Raw genomic sequence first — 17138 nt, forward strand, 5'->3', positions numbered from 1 at the left:
TTGATTGTCTCAGGGGATTCACTTTAACTGGAAGGAACTGAAGGGGACACTCCATCCTAGACAGGGCCATCTACTAAAAAGTCACCATACTCTGGTAGTGGTGTGCAGGTCTACCTTGTGGTAGGCTGCAGCATGCTGAATGATCCCATGTACGGCAGCAGTGTTGTCTGGGAGAGAACCCTGACTGGGATATGCTCATGGGTGGGGGTCCCGTGGGGGCTCTACATCTTAGTCTTCCCAGGGGTCATCAGTGGGACGTGGGTAGAGAGGGGAATCAAATTCCTCTATAGGGAAATAAGGACTGGGAGTGTCTATGTCAGAAAAGGACTGAGATGACTCCTGAGAGGAACTCGGGTGATTGGTGGTGGTCTGGATGGGGGGGATGGTGGGGGAGAGTGTCAATTAGCACCTTCTTGAGTGCAGGAGCCAAAGGTTCAGAAAAAAGATCTGGCCCAGGAGGTTTTGAGCAGACTGAGTTTTCAAGGTTTGGGGCATCAACAAGGCATTTAGCTTTGAAGTGGGTTTGGGTGCTTTGGTCGCCAAGGTGTTTCTTCAGAATCTAGGGCAGTTTTGGGGGAGGGGAGTGTGTTGGGGCATCAAACATCCTGGCTGGATTCAGTCTCTGCTCCAACACATTGCCTCGATGCCAACAGAAGCCCACAGATTGTCGCACCTTGGGGTGGTGGTAGCACCTTGAGGTGGTGTTTAACACTAGCTCCTAATCCCCAGATGGCAGAGAAAAACAATCTCTAACAATATAGCCGATAACCATGCAAATTGCCAACTAATAGTGCAGTCACCATACCTTGTGACTGGAAAGACTTCTACCCAAAACAAGTTGCAAACATCGGAGCCCAACATTTTCATTATAAATTAAAAACTCCCGGGGCATTAATTAATTGAGTGTCATTTATGGTGTCATCATACATTCTGAGTTCCTCAACTCCAAACTGCGTCCTGGAGTAAGCCTTTTGACTGCTACTCATCACTACCTCAAAGTCAGTGGTTGCTATTAAGTATCTAGTCATCTCGAGTGAAACAGTAATGTTGCCCAGTGACTTCGGTACCCTGACAAAAATGTCATAAGGACCTATGGCCCAGGCCATCACTGGTAAGGTTGGTGATTAGGCTCTGCAGTTAGTCTGTTTAAAGGGAAAGAAATAGCGATTAACCGGCATTATGGTTCCACTGTGGTTCTTATTCCTTTTTCCAGTCTAATTACAACCTACCATGGACAAAGGTCTGAAACTAAAGCTTATGTGCCCTCTCACTGCATTTACTTACTATTTTTGCTTGCTTTAGTGCTATGACTGTCTACATTTTGTGTTTTGTGGACGCATCCAGCCCTTAAAAGCAAGTTGGAGTTCCAAAGTAAACACAGTATAGTTTTGGTGCGAAAGCGCTCCACTTGTTTCTTCTACAAGTTTGGCTGAGAAAGACTGAGGTTGACACTGCACTCGTAGAATACTTGCCTCTTCCCAGGATGACATCTCCAATCGCTTCAGGACCTCTCTGGTGTGTAGCTCCAGGATGTCTAGGTTCGATGGAGTCTTGTTGGCTTGGTCCCGCAGTTTTCTTTCTCTTCTTCGAGAGTGCCGAGCTGACCTTCTTTCATGCCGAGACGAAGCGACTGGGCATGGCCCAAGCAGACCCTGAGATTTCACTGGTTTATTGCTCTCCTCCTTAGTTGGGGAAAATAAAGATAGCTATAATTAAACGAAGATTTCTTGACTGCAATAACTTACATTTTAAAACAGTACATTTGTAACAATAATAAACCACAATTCTGCAAATATTTTACAAACTTCAATCAGGACACTGAAATGCAGCAATGACTACGATGAAAAACAATGAAGTAAACATGAAGCGGCACAGACAAGATGAGCCACTCAACAAACCCCATTAAAGTACTATGAGCAGGAGAGCAAAAATCTGGGAACGCAACCAATGGAAAACTTGTCAGGCAAAGTGAAGGATAATGACTGAGCGCTCACAAGATAGGAATCACACGTCTGGTCGAGAAACAGCAAAGTCTAATGATTTTAACATTAGTAATAAAGAATCTGGGGTCTGATCAGAAACTTGAACTAAGTCAATGCCCTGTGTAAAGGGAAACCCTAGTCTAAGCATTAGGAAATGACAAAGGCGAAGCAACATGATACCATCTAACTTCTGCATTTTTTAGTTTGGAGCGTGGGCTGAAACTTGGCACTCCTGTTTTGCTTCATTTTTGCAAACACCAAGGACCAATCGCATTACACTAAAGACCGGCACCAAGCAGTGCTAATGTGGTCAGCCATACTGCACCATGATCCAAAGGATTTTCATGATGTAGCTATGAATGGATCGATAAATGAATAGCAAGGAGTTACATGATGTATCTGTGTTTAACTCCAGTTTATAACCTTGTAACAAAAGGTGACACTTTTGTACATGAAATGGACAAAAATCTGGGTCTTTATAGCTCTAACATAAGGACAACTGAAAAAACCTTGCAGGATTATTTTCGGGAATATTTTCCATGTAAAAACTATAGGGAATTGGTGACTCATACACAAAACTTATCTTGATAAAAAATATATATATACATTGCGGAGACTGAATAGAGGTTCCATTATGACTTATTCCCAAGAATGTAGTACAAAAGTATGAAAAGGACCTGGAAACGGTAGTTAGCAAAGCCATGCACTTTTGGATGCAATTCCACAACGTATCTGGGCAATGGCCAAGGATCTGGCCGAAATTAATTTGGACTGAGTTAGGAGGGAGCTGACAATGTCCGAACTTATGAATGGTAAACTGGGAAAAGGGACCTTTTGATCAGACAAGCTCTCGCCGAGGCAGGGCAAGGACGGAGCAAGATCCAATATTTGCAGGCTTTACTCTTCTCATTGTTCTTTGCCGGACAAGTCTGGTTTGATGTCTTGCACGCTAATTGGCAAGTTTATTTTACATGTTTTGACTTATGCATAAAAATGAAATACTTCTAGCATACTTGATGTGCCAAACCAGTTCCTTTTTAAAGGGGAGAAGATGTAACAAGTGTTCACAAGGACAGCAGCAATTGTAAAAAGAAACAGTGAGGTGAATCAAACATGCAGGTTTTTAAACTGAATTTTAATATCAGAAAGACAAGACTGCATGAGAGCGGAAGTCACTCTGCTCTGAGTGGTCAAGTATGCTGGGAGTTTCTAAGACCTCACAGGCATAACAAATGAACAAAAAAGATGGATGTAAATGAGCCCAAAAATATTCACAAATGATGGATAAGCATCTTTGCTACTTCCCCTTCAACACCCCATAGCAGAGAAAGAATTACTGAAATCAAAACAGATGGGTGTACTTCAAGCAGTGGAGTCCTGCCAGATTCCTAGCAGGTACCAAAGCGTATCATGGACTGGGGCAATTCCTCCCCTGGCCCTTTCGAAGGGCTTGTGAGGCTTACCAACTATACCGCAGTTCACACGGTTACCCTGAAAGTGCCTGCACAAGTGCCTGGAAAAAGATCCTGTATAACGGTTAACATACAACACCATGGGTACTCACAAACATTTTCCTGGGGGCCCCAAAGTTTGGTCTATGGTGTGACCGAGGGCTGCACTGATGTCAGCGAGGGCTGTACAGTTGGAGTAGGGGAAGAAAAGCATGTATATCTAGTAGCAGTATTTAAAAATTAGGGTGTCACTAAAGTTAAGGGCCTAGTTACTTCCTTTCCCTACCTGCAATTAACATTTAAATAAGTATTTGCTGTATGTTTAAATGTTTTTCCATGTTAGTGCTGAGCAGAGTAAACAGCAGCCCAGTGCGGCTGCTGCCCAAGGGGCCGCATGTAAAGGTCAAGAGGGCCGCATGCACCCCCGGGCCGTACTGTATCACTGCTCTATACCATTACACAAAATGTCAGAGTATGAAACTGATTTTTCAGGAGAAGATTGCCAAGAAAGAAAAATTACTTCAGGCAGTCTTCAAAGCACAGTGACACGAAACTTGGACAAAGGGCCAGCAACTCACACTTGTCAGTTGCATTATCAAAAATGCATGGATGGTTTTGAGCAGAACCACATGGAATCAAATTTGATGATCTACAGACAAATATTTCGTCTCTGTGATATTTGGTAACATTTGGAGGCACCTTTTAGTATGATGTAACACGGAATTTGTCTCAAAGCGCATTATTTGCCATAGTGGGACTGATACAACGAAACATCTTGTGATTCGTTTGGGATCTGAAAAGCAGTCTGGTCCTTTGAACTGCAGCCACTTGGCAATGAGTAGACCTCAGGATGCAAAAGTGTTCCATTCAAATGAAATCAAATAGGTTCAAGTGTTTCCCTGTTTAGAACAAACAGGAATTTGTGCAAAGATCCTTTGGAAGGCCTGTTTGCAGTATCTGCCTTTGAGGATGTTTTTTCTTAAGGTAGAAAGACCTGGTAGTTCTCTGCAAGCAATCTACATGCAATGTACAAGACTCTACATTTAAGCAGAATTGCTATGTAGACTTGGGTAAGAGTGCTGGGTGTAACTCTGACTTTTAATATGCAGAATATGTTGAGTCTAACAAGGTACTGACAAATAAGCACACACTCACAAGTGTCCTATTTAGAGCTCACTCAAATGAAGCCCAGAGCATAAAGGACTTAGGTCATGAAGTATTATTGGTTAAGAGGCTGAAGGGCATATTGATTCCTGGATCCCAATGTGTGTGTAAGTCCAGGATAAATGTATTGCCCAGGAAGAATAAACAATGTGATGTACCTAATTTCTAAAAGTCATTTTGACCTGCAAGCCAGCTAACTGCTCTAGCTAACTGCACAGGATTCACATAATTATCCATGTGCATGGCAATAACTCATTTATTATATTTTGTGGTGAAGTTTGAATAGTGCAGATGGGAGCGCATGAAAAGTCACTAAAAGCACATTTCTCTGCATAGTGTGAACAAGGTCTGTGACAGAGTGAAGCATGGACAAGTGCCTTGTCATATCCACAGTGAATTCCTTTCCTACATTTCGAAAAAGGGTCTCTTAAAATTTGGATATTTTCTTTAACAGCTTCTTCAACACCAGATCAGCCTGTCGTACGTGGATGAAAGAATTGTGGTATGGTGTTGACTACAACATCAATGTGCTGAACACCACAGTTTGCAAGAATGGCTATTCGAAAGGGATACACTGATATGACGCCCACATATGAGGTACCTGACAATAGGTGCAGAACCATATAAAATAATACACCTCACACCAATGGCCTTCTAGATTATTGCAGACTAAGCATAATCTAATTCATTTTGGCAGTCTTACTGCTTCTTTGACCTCCTGGGTGAGGATGGAGGATCTTCTCTTGCCCCGCGGGCCAGATATGAAACCCTTCTCTTTTTGGTCTGGAACGGCACTGTTGATTGTACCCATCGAGTCCACCAGCAATAGGGGGGGGGAAACATTAGTTTTAGCCTCCTTCTCCTACTCATATCTGGTATCAGTGTCTATAGAGACCCCCACAAGAGAGGGTTTCAGAAACATACACCAGGTAGTGAGACACTGTTTTTGTTTGGGGTGGCATGCATTACATGAACAGGTGGATTGTGGAAATGTGGATTTCCCTGATCAGTTATGTCCCCTATCTTGGACCCCAACGGTTCTATATGGTTCTATATGCATGTTACAAGTACATGTATGTTTCCTCCAGTTCCAGTTTCGAAGACGCAAACACATGTGCGTCCACCGTTAACATGTCCTCTGTCAGATCCGCCATGAATGGGCTGGATATTCGATTCCTAAGTATGAAAGGCCACCGACTTTATATGGCTAAGTTACTCCATTTTTACAGTTCAGGCAAGTAGGCCCGATTCTGTCCTCAAAGCCTTTCCCTGCTCTCTGCCTCTGACAGCTTCAGCTTGAGCTTGCATCTGTGACCATGAACTTTGTCTCATTCTCTGCGCGGCTCACGAAGCCTGACATCAGCCTATTCTCTGCCAAGAGCTGTATTTCACCTTCGAATTATCTGCTTCCCCCTCAGCCGATGCATTCCTGTCTAGTAGTTTAAGTAAACATTCTTCCAGCTACCAAGCAAAAGGCCCGGCCTCTCTGTCCTCATGCAAGTAATTCATAGCCCTGTTACCATGGAAAGTTTCTGCCCCTTGCATCTCATATAGACACTTAGACGCTTGTACACGCACACACAGTCAGTATAGAATAGATTCTGTCCGAGAGCCCTTCCCTTGTGGATAACACAGTTCTTTAAACATAGGATATTAGATATGATTTGGGATTAGGTTGACATAACCCCAGACTTTTGTCTCCACATGTAGAGCTAAATGTCAAGTCCCTTTCACCCTCTAGTTGCACGTCTATCACACGTCATGCTGCTGCACGCGCATCTCTGCCAAGTATTTCTGCTGACATTGCGAAATCATCTCCAGGTATCCACCCACACATGACAATTTACCCCTTATCATCAAGTGGACGCCCACATGGACGCCCACCTTCACGCCTACTTACACGCCCACATGCTCTTATCTCATTCTCTCTTGCTCTTTTGCTTACGTACAATTGAGAAATGTATATATACTGTACTCTGTGAATAATGTTTTGAGAATATTGAGAATACTTTTCAGCCCCGTCCAGATCCTTTTTGGTGATGGAGATATTCTCCCTTTGACTCGAGTTATTGGAATAAAGCCCTTTATGTATCTGATACCACAGACTCAGCCTCTTGCTTTATGCATGATCCTATTGTTAATATTTAAAAGTCTGAGAGCGTGATATTTTATTTACCACAGGATGGGGCTCTGCTAGACCAAATGGAGACTATTTAAGATATATATTGTATCCCATGTTCACTCCCAGAGGTGAATTCAGTTCAGTTCTGAGCATGAGCTAAGGAATAAATAATCAGTTCCCTAATAGATAACAGTAAAAAGGATAATACCAGATGCAAATAAAAACTTGAGACCGGTAGAATTTTTATTTTTTTAAAGTGTGATACACGTCCATGACAACTGTTGCGAGATTCATCCAAATCTTCACAGACCCAAGTCCTGAACTGGAGCCAGGGCTCTGCGATTAAGGATGCAGTCCATAGATGCACCACAGGTAAGGAGTCATGGCTATGCTGTTTGACTGCTTAGAAGTAGATCAATATCAGGCTAGAGAAGCTGGTCTTTTGTTTCCAGATTATGACTTTTTGTACTGAGAGGCTCCACACACAGCATGGCAGACACCAACAAGCATTTGCAACGCAATGGGTCTCGCATTTACGAGACTTTGAGCTATTGTCATTGTAAAAGTCAATAGCTTAAATTCTCACAAAATGCTTACCTATTGAATTGCAAATATGTTTTTGTTTTCAAATGCCTCATGCCGCGCTTGCACGTGAATAGAGGCCACGCCCCTTTTAGACAAGCCGCGTCTAAAGAAAGGTGCGTGGCAGCCATTAAAGTGAAGATGCGTTATAGGACGTTTTTACCAAAAAAGCATTTGTTTGTAAAAACATTTTCATTTTATTGGCGGCCGTGTCCCTTTCTTTAGATACAGCTTAACTAAAGGAAGGGGTATGGCCTTTACTAACGTGCAAGCGTGGCATGGGGGGGCTTGGAAACAACCCCCAAAAGTTTTTAAAAGGCAATAGGTTTCGCATTTGCAAGAGTTTACGCTATTGTCATCTACGATACCAATAGCTCAAACTCTCGTAAATGCGAGACCTATTGCATCGCAAAGGAGCGCCGCCATTGTTCTGGCTAATTAGAAAGTGAAAGCGTGCATGTTGCAGGAAAGCATGTTGTGCCTGCACTAAATAACACAGACTGTGTAACAGAAGTTAAAGGGTCATTCCTCATGGGAGGTTACAAATGAAGACAAGACGGTATTAATGAGGGACTAACAAGCCGATTCCCGAACCAGAAGCCAGCAATTACAAAGGACAAAGACACAAGCCAATGAAAAACATGGGCAGAGTGGGCGAAGCTTCAAGTCTATTCTCTAATACAGCATGCCTCGCAGAGCAGCGCATGCGCTGCCCAGGTCAACCTAAAAAGCACTAAATCTATGGCACCAGTGACCCTTATCCATATACAATTGGAGCTGTGATAGTCTGACAAATTGGGGACCCTAGAATGTGTTGAAGTTAGGACAAAGGGCACTTCTGCTTCCTTGCTTTTTCTGCATCTGTGTACATTTTAGACTTTTGTAGCATTTTGGACAGAACACTGTTAGGCCGAGAAAGTGCACTGCAGTGAGCATGTGTTCAGCTATAAATGTACCTCAGCCCAAGCTTAGTGTTAGAGATGACTGATTCAGTCTAAATCGTTATCCCTGGATCTGTCTGAAAAGAACAGGTTATGGGACAAGTGCTCAAAACCTTCATCTCAATTGTATTCACTCTAGGAGAGCCAACATCTGCTAGTGTTGGTAGAACAAAATGCCCAGCCGAAAAATAAAAGTAGGTGCTCAGAGCAAGGTACCATCTTTTTTTTTAAACACTTATTGATTTTCAGAAAACATATATTCAATCCTGCGGTCCTCGAAATGCTCAAGGGAGGAAATCAGCATGCAGTACAATGGATACAATGACAAACTGATTACGAAGTCTCATCCATCCCCCTACGTGGCACCCGTGATACAGCTCAATCCGTCTGCATGCGTGAGCCAGTCCAATGGTGTGAAGCAACAAGAAAAACCCCTGACCCCCTACCTCCCCTCCCGCTTCTGAAACACTCCCAACAGGGAAACCACCCACCCACCCAAGCATGTCGCCGGTCACTAAGATATGCAGGAAGGCAAACAAGACTCCTGTTTCACCTATCAGTCATCCTATCTCGCAGGGTGCGGTATTTAGTGGATCAAGGACACAGGGGGAAGCTTCTTATCATGGTCGCAGTGGTCGCATCTCACACTGTACTACCGCAGGTGGGAAGGGTCGCTCAAGGGGCCTGTGCCACGTCCCTCTCATCAAGTGTATCCTCATCTTCTACAGCCGGATGCTTGGTTAGTTCCAGAAGCGCCACCCATGCCCGGGCCAATTCCAGTGACTTCTCACTCCCATTACGCTGAGCCATACATAACCAATAGTTCCCTTCACTTTCTGCCCATTTCACCAGCTCCCTATTCCAGCGCACTAGACTAGGCCCCTGCCTCGCCTTCCAGTGGGAAGTAAGTTATCTCTTAGCCAAGACCAACCCTACGTCAATGAACTTGCTGGTGATCTTAGTCTTGGCAGTGTGTGGGAAACCAATGTAACAAGCAGACCCATGGTGTCACAGCTATCTCCCTCTCAGTCATCAAAGCAGTTGTCACTTCTTTCCAGAAGTCTCCCACCTGCAGACAGTCCCAGAACATGTGGAGAAAACTCGCCCCATCCTGGTCACAACGGGGACAAGTGGCCGACACCCCGAAATATTCAGTAATTTTACCAGGTGTGAGGTAGGCCCTATGGATAACAGAACTGGATGAGTTGGAAGCTCGCATTCCGAGAACATTTCCACGGCTGCTCTATAATCGCCTCTCAAGGTTTTTCGGCAATGGCCTCCCCCAGATCCGCCTTCCACTTGAGTCGCAACGCCGTCAGGGGTTGACACAAATCCCGGGTGATCCGTCGGTAGAGGCAGGTCACTGCTTTAAAGGTGCCTGCCGCCATCACTACATTTAGACAAGCGAGAGACGTATCTGGCTCCAACAGTCCCTTTCGCCAGTGCTTTCTGATAGCCGCTGTCAGGGCCGCATGCAAGAGAAAGTCCCCCGCGGGAGATCATGCCGCTCCCTGAGGTCATGAAAGGGGAGAAGATAACCACCCTCATAAAGGTCACCTATTGCTGTAACTCCCGCCTCTTCCCAGGCCAGCAACTGGCTCCAATCTCTCCCGTGAGGTAACACCTCACACATCCTCAGCGGGATCTCGGGCGCATAAGGAGTCTTAATGTGTGCCCTCCTGGCCCGGCGTGCCCAGCACTGGCGCACCGTGCACAAATCCAGTGGCAGTAAGTCACCTCTCAATGGTGCCCGTAGCAGTACACAGGACAAAAGGTGCCAACTCGGATCCAACCCACCCTGGTCCTCCGGGTGCCTAATATGGCCCGCCACCCACTTCGTAAACCATTGAAGCTGCGCGGCATGATAATAGACCTCTAGGTCCGGTAACACAAGACCCCCCTCTGCCCTGGACCAAACAGGGATGTCAAAGCAACCCTCCGTCTCCCAGCCCCCCATATAAACCACGTAGTCAAAGTATTAAGCTGGGCAAAGAGCTTACCCGGGATCCAAACGGGGAGCGTCCCAAAGTAATAGAGAAACCTGGGCAGGATGACCATCTTCACCAAGGCAACCCTGCCTGCAACAGATAGTGGAAGAGTCCCCCAGAAATCAATACAGGTTTTCGCTCCGCGCACCGCCCGTTCCACATTGCCCTCCAAAAGATGGTCAGGAGCATGATAAATCTGAGTCCCCAAGTATGGCAAACACCAACATTCCCACGGAACATCCCCTGCCCTCGGATGATCTATCCTGTCTGTCCTAGCAGGAAATAAACACGACTTGGTCCAATTCACCCGGAGTCCCGCCACCCTGCCCAAGCAAGGTAGCATCCTCATAAGCTGGGAGGGAAAAATATCAGACAAAAGAGAAATACTGAAAACAAGTGTACTGTTGGGCTTGGCCATTGGGCCACAGGTTCCAAGCACATGCCAGGCTAACAAATTGCTTATCTTTATTTTCTGTGAAAGGTATAGTTGCAAAGCAGTAACATGGGCTAGTCCTCTGTTTTTAACACCAATCCTCTTTGTAAATGGTGCAAAGGGTTTGTGCACATGCCCAGGCTATGTAAAGGCTAAAACTTGAGTTCTGTGTAAGAGCAAAGGTCTCCACTTGCACTGAAAGGACAACCCACCGGTCTGCAGTAACAAGTCGAAGCAACTATTTTCATGATCAATGGGAGCGGATAAGAAGCCAAACGGCAAAAAAGATGTAACCAATTATGCGGTCATTGGTATAGGCACATATGATAGAGTTTTGACTCATACCATTCTAAAAGGCATTTTTTGATGCTTGAAACTCTTGTTGCATGTACAGTCGCCGAGATAGGCAAGCAAGTGAGAGGAAAATGGATAGGGAGATGAGACTAGGCAGAAGGGGAAAAGGAGTGGCTCGACAGGAGGAGAGAATGAGTGGAATACAGAGATTTTAGGCCTAAGGGGCAGGCTAAAAGTGATGGTCGGAATGTGACAGACGGGAAGAAACTGGCAGAGGTAACCATTTACAAGGAGATGGAGGAGGAAAACAACAGTAGGCTTTAGAAGACCAGATTGAAAAAATTCCAGAGGAATGAGCCATGGCCACAAGGGAGGTCATGAAGAAAAATGGACCAGAAAGGTTATTGAACTGTGACAGCTGGTGGGAGACAGGAACTGAACAAGAGGTGAAAAGGGATGAAAAATGGAGCAGGTAGGGAGAGAAACGGCAAGGAAATTTACAATGGGTATTCCCTCTATAGGTTCTAGCAAGACTCTCTGTAAGGAACACAGGCTTGTTTAACTACAAACAGGACCTGCTGGCCACTGTGCATTATTGTGTGGCATTCAAAAGATGTAGACTCCGGCACACCTTTTCAAGACGCCTGTAATAGGCCAAGATGTTCAGTCCTTAACTTTCCATTGAAATTGCTGTTCAGTGCAAGATTGTTGGACAATTTACAAAATTAAATTGGGTTCCGAGCACCTGCAGTCATTGAGGTCATGGTTTTCCCTATCCAACTCAGAAAGAGCAGTATGAAAAGCTGTGAAATGCAATTTAGTGCTTCACTATACATGATGAATGGAAAACATCACATGCTATTTCTTCTTTAGAAAAACAAAAACGAAAAAACAAAATTTCAGAGTGACAGACATGGTAATGGTACTCCAGCAAAAGTAAAGGCTAGCAACGTTTTTGTGCCAGTTATGAAGAATATTTTCACTACATATTCAGAAAACAAGGCTGATTTTGTCACACTGTGACTATGATGCTGTAATGTGCTCTGGTGCCCCATGAGGCGTGGTTCGCACAAAACAACCTGTAATAAAATAAAATACAATTAATTAATCACAAGACACAGGAGGCACAAGATCCTTACACATTAGCAAACAGAAGACAGCAGAATAGTGCAGATTATCTCGAGTTAAGGCTCGAAAATGGCTTTCAACTTAGTGTTGACATAGAAATCTTAACTGAATGGATTACTTACCTGTAATTTGAATTGCAAATATTTTATGGATCAAAAAACAAAGACACACTATAAACTTTCCAGTTCATACAGGATTACACTAAAAGGATATTTACCTTTCAACCCGACTGAAGTTTACTCTTTAGGAAGTTTGACAAAAAGTATTAACTTGGTAGTCCCTTTTTAGGTCACGCGCCTAGCGTTGCAGTGCGCAGTGCTGCTCGCGCAGCGCGCGACCTCTTGAAAGGGCTTCAGAAAGCTACCCACATGCTCGTGCGTGTGGGTTTGCTTTCCCCGTGTGGCATTGGCTTGCGTGTTCTTTTTTTAAAAAAAAAAACGGCCCGCGATTGGGCAAAGGCGGGACAATGTCCCGCCTTTGAAACGCCCATCCCAACAGTGGCTAGCACGAGCAGCAGCACGCGTTCGCCTTGCTGCCGCACTCCCTCCCCCCCACTCCTCTGTGGTGCGCGCACACCACTAGTTGTTGACAACAGCCGCGATCGCTAAATCGCGGCACCCGCGCTTTACTTTTAACATTAAAAGTAAAGCGCGGGTGCTGTGTTTATACAAAAAGTAAAGAAACAGATTTTTTTTTCCATTCCTTTGCTTTTGGTATAATCGCAGCACCCGCGCTTTACTTTTAACGTTAAAAAGTAAAGCACGGGTGCCGCGATCGCGGCGGTTGGAGATGCTTGTTAAAACTCGGCTCCACCCATGAGGCCATTCCCCCCTCTATGTCCTCTGAGAAGCTGATACAGATTCCTCACATTCTTCGGATGAGGGCTGAGGAGGGCCATTGGGTCTTTTTGTAGTGTCGACCTATCCCCCGCCCCTCTGGATTATGTCCAGGGTGTCTTTACTCTGGGATTTGGTCAGCCCATGGACAAGTGGAAGCATGCAGGCAAAGCCACGCCACTCACGCCCGGATTTCTGACTTCGAAAGGGCTGGTACGTCCCACAATTTGCAGACTTGAAGCTGGTTCTTCACAAGCTAGTAACATGTGACGTTTTGAAACCTGTCCCGTTCACTCTGCGCTTGGCCTCGCATTCTTTGTTGTGTTGTCGCCTCCTAGCACACAGATGGCAGTGTCAGCCTAGTCTGTGCGGGCATCGGTTCAACCTTTTTGCCTGCTTCCTGTGTTCTGGACTTTGAGTTCTTCCTGTGCCAGGAGTCGTGTAGTAGGCAGGGGTAATGGTGGGACATATCAGCTGACCTCAGGATCCAGACATTGGGAGGGAGCCTAAATAGGTTTATACCCTGAGGAATAGATGTGGACCTGATCAGAGCAGGGGAGCGCTAGGCCTTACTTGGCAGCTTACATCTCTCCTGTAATGGAAGAGGGTGCCTGCAGACAGCCTGACCGCAAGAGGGTTGAGCCTGGAACTACAAGGGTGTTGGTGGCTGGACATACACCAACAGTAAGGCTCGCCCCAAGAGCAGAAGTGCTTGGATTTTGAGTAGGCCCAATGTCACAGGAATGGAGGGTTCCATGTACCAACAAGACTCTGCAGACACCTTTAGACAGCAGGTAGAAGTTGACGGGGTGTACAGAGGAACTGGATGGAAGAGGTAGGATGCTGTAAGCAGTTGCAGTGCTTGATCACAGAAAAGGTTTTTGGTTGCTGGAAATGATGTACGTTGGATTACACAACAAGCAGCACCGGCCTTGAGCCCTTTATAGGCGTGTACATACCTTGTGCTGCTCATTGGCGTTAACATTCCAAATCATAATGCCTCGAGTCCCTGTTTTCTTAACTTTGTCAGTCTTATTACTACTTTGGCAGCACACAACTGCATTTAGAGTAAATAGAGGGGTCCAGTATAGGTGAAGCTGCACAGGGAGATTGTTGTTACGTTGCTTCAGAACTGCTGCGTTTCTTCTCCATGGAAAACTGTAATGAGTAATTCTGTTCTTGAGGGGATGACAACCCACACATTGACATTTGAACATCACAACCCTTCCTAAGAGTGCAACAAAAAATGCCATGGATCTATGGGTCAGAAATGGACCTGAACTTCACATCTGAGATGTGCCAAGCTTGATGTTTCACTGTGGAAGGTATCCCTGCCAGTGTACCATCAGTAAATGGCAGCATCCTCTCTTGTCTAAACATAGGGCGTATGATTTGAAAAGACCCTTTATCCCTCTCAGATTAACCTTTTATTTTTTAATCACCACTCCTGGAAGCATTTAAAGGGTTTTGCCATGACCTCCCCTGGTTTCAGAGTTTGTCTTTGGTAAATTTGTATTCGTCAACTTTTCCATGACCTGTTCTGGATATTCTGCATTTAAAAAGTTATGGTCTAGTTAATATTCACTATCGAATGCCTATTTGTGTCTGTTTCCTTTCAATTTAAACTTATGCCAAACACGGAGCACTGGCCTCAGTTACCAAACATCATTTTGCAATCCCTTCCATATACACATGCATCCTGTGACAATCTTGAGCAAAACTGCTGTGGATATGTACCTTTGAAATTTGCTTCTTTAACATTGACATTCTACACTTTGTCTGGTGAATTCTAGGCAGTTGGTTCATGGTGCAGCTTGGGGTGAATTAACTGTTCTTTCTCTCTCAAATGGTCATTTGTGTCTTTCACAATTTGGCTATGACCTGCATATCACCCCAGCCCCTTCTCAATCTCACTGGTGCAGTCTGAGAAGAAAGAAAAAGAAACAGCCGGCCAAAATGTGTTCAATCTACGGGCCAGCGCTTTGTATATGGTGCAGCTACATGTCTTGTTGAGGTAATCCTGTCCTAGCATAACTTTTTGGGCAAAGGCAACCCATTTAAAACAAGCATTTGCAATGCAATAGGTCTCGCATTATTAAAGTTTGAGCTATTTGTGTTGCATTATTTAGCAATGCCAATAGCTCAAACTTTAATAATACGAGACCTATTGCATTGCAAATGCTTATTTAAATCAGACTTGACAGTGCAGCTGTAGTCAGACCTTAGGTGATTAAAAAAAATAATGAATTCAGGAGTCCTACAGAGAGGGACTGCAGCTCTGCCCAGGAGGTTAGTTTATCAGAGTAGCTTGTGATTTGTCAAAAGTCGTGTACTTTCACAGAGTGCACTTACCTTCCAACCAGCTGTGATCATTTTTTCCCCCTGTTGCTTACGCCAAGCTCTTTATCAAGCAAAGCCATTGTGTTTGGCCTCTCGGTCACACACACACGACACTGATGAATGGAGCTAGCCATTTAAGGCCTCGCAAATGCCACTAATTCTGCTAAACAACTACTTCGATTTAAGTATGGAGTTAGTTTTTCCTCTAGTTGCCATGGGTGAAAGTTTATGCCCCATGCAGGAGGGCTTTGTTGGCTATTGTGGCAAGCCAATGACTATGATTATACACTGGTTCTGTTTATTATGAAACACTACAATAAAGGTAGTAGGTCTGATATTTATGGTCTAAAGAATATGCCAAAGCTAATATGTATTTAAGGTTGGATTTTTATTCCTCTGTATTAAAGCCTATAAAGACATTTTGTTACATAAAATGTCAGTCACACTACTGTAATGGGTAATGCCTTGGGTGCTGGCTACCCCTCTGCCAAACTGTGGCAATAGAAGATTTGCACTATTATAATCACTGGTAGGGCCTCAGCTTAGACCTAGTATTTGGCTTTGCTAACTGTAATGTCTACATTTCAATTTTTGCAACTGTATGCCTGACAGTTGCCTTTTTGGAAAACTTGCGCTCAATACAGCAAGCTTGTATTAGTTATAGTGACAAGCAAATGATAAAGGGTATAGGCTGATTGGCTGACTGGTAAAGGTTATGACTGAAGCCACAGGCCTGATCTCAATCGTAACATGCAATGGCAAAGGCAGTAGGTTGACTAACTTACTAGGAAGAGCATTTGTTAGAGGTAATAGGCTTTTAACAGTGTTATCAGGCTGTGTTACGGGCTGAAGACAGGTATTATGTTACATGAAATCTCCCAGATTACCAATGAGGGCACAGTTGTGGTGTTAGTCCTCTCTCTGACAATCTCTGGGGGTAGAGTTTCATTGTGATAATCCTGGTTAGCCCCTTCTGAGACGGGCTGTATACTGCTTGGCTTACTGTAATTTTGTACATTTGTAATTTTATAACTATGCAGGACGGTAGGCCTACGTTGGTTATGGTGCCTAATCAATGGTAAAGGATGACCTTTACGGATTCACTGGAAAAGGTTATGCCCCTTATTGCGAGGAAGCAAACTTTAAAGAGTGGATTATTATTTAACTGTAGTCCAATCTTGAAGGCAGGTATTGTGTTAAATGGAGTCACATTGCCATATTGCCATAATAGGGAAGGGTTTGATGACCTATTCGAACAAACTTCAGGGGATAGATGTGCAATGTGATAATCCTTATTAGGCTCTCACAAGGGATTACGTTACAGGAAACGTTAATAGGTCTCATTTTGAAAGACATGTTAACGGTAATATATCTGTGGGTAATATACACATGATGGGTCTTATACTTTGTGATATTCCAGTCTGAAGGACCTTCATACCCATGTAATGGTTTTCTACAAGTCAAATGGAGAAGAGGAAGAAGCATATGTAGAACTAGCTCTCATGAGACATTTGGCTTACTAAATGTTAAATGGTGAGAGACAATGGGGTTCTGATTTAAAACCCCTTCCACCACACTCTCACACTTTTTGCCTGGCTTTTGATGAAGTTTTGACTGTAGAGTACTGGGTCCCTGCTGTCCAGGTTCCCAGAACCAGTGTTCTTTCCCTAAAACTGTACCCCAATTGGCCTTTCAGGCCCCCTATAAGTCCCTAGTAAATGATACCTGGGTACCTAGGGCATGGGGACTGAAGAGGGTCCCCTAGGGACCCCTCGCCTTGGTCACGCAGACAGTCAATGCAGCATGCATGGCCTGGTGCGGACAAAACAAGAGTCAACATAGCACACCGTGTATGCGCCCTGCCCACTAGCACTGCT

At 44.5% G+C, this 17138-nt stretch overlaps 1 protein-coding gene across 1 annotated transcript in view; it reads right to left on the minus strand.

The window, feature by feature from the left end:
* The window catches only part of KDM7A (lysine demethylase 7A), a 316134-nt gene that overhangs the window by 45938 nt on the left and 253058 nt on the right, over positions 1-17138 (minus strand). The window contains exon 12 of the mRNA XM_085651905.1: positions 1473-1682. Within this exon, the coding sequence (XP_085508031.1) occupies positions 1473-1682 (210 nt within the window). The remainder of the gene's footprint in view (positions 1-1472; positions 1683-17138) is intronic.

Source organism: Triturus cristatus, chromosome 4_1 (assembly GCF_964204655.1).
Source record: "Triturus cristatus chromosome 4_1, aTriCri1.1, whole genome shotgun sequence".
Lineage (NCBI taxonomy): Eukaryota > Metazoa > Chordata > Amphibia > Caudata > Salamandridae > Triturus > Triturus cristatus.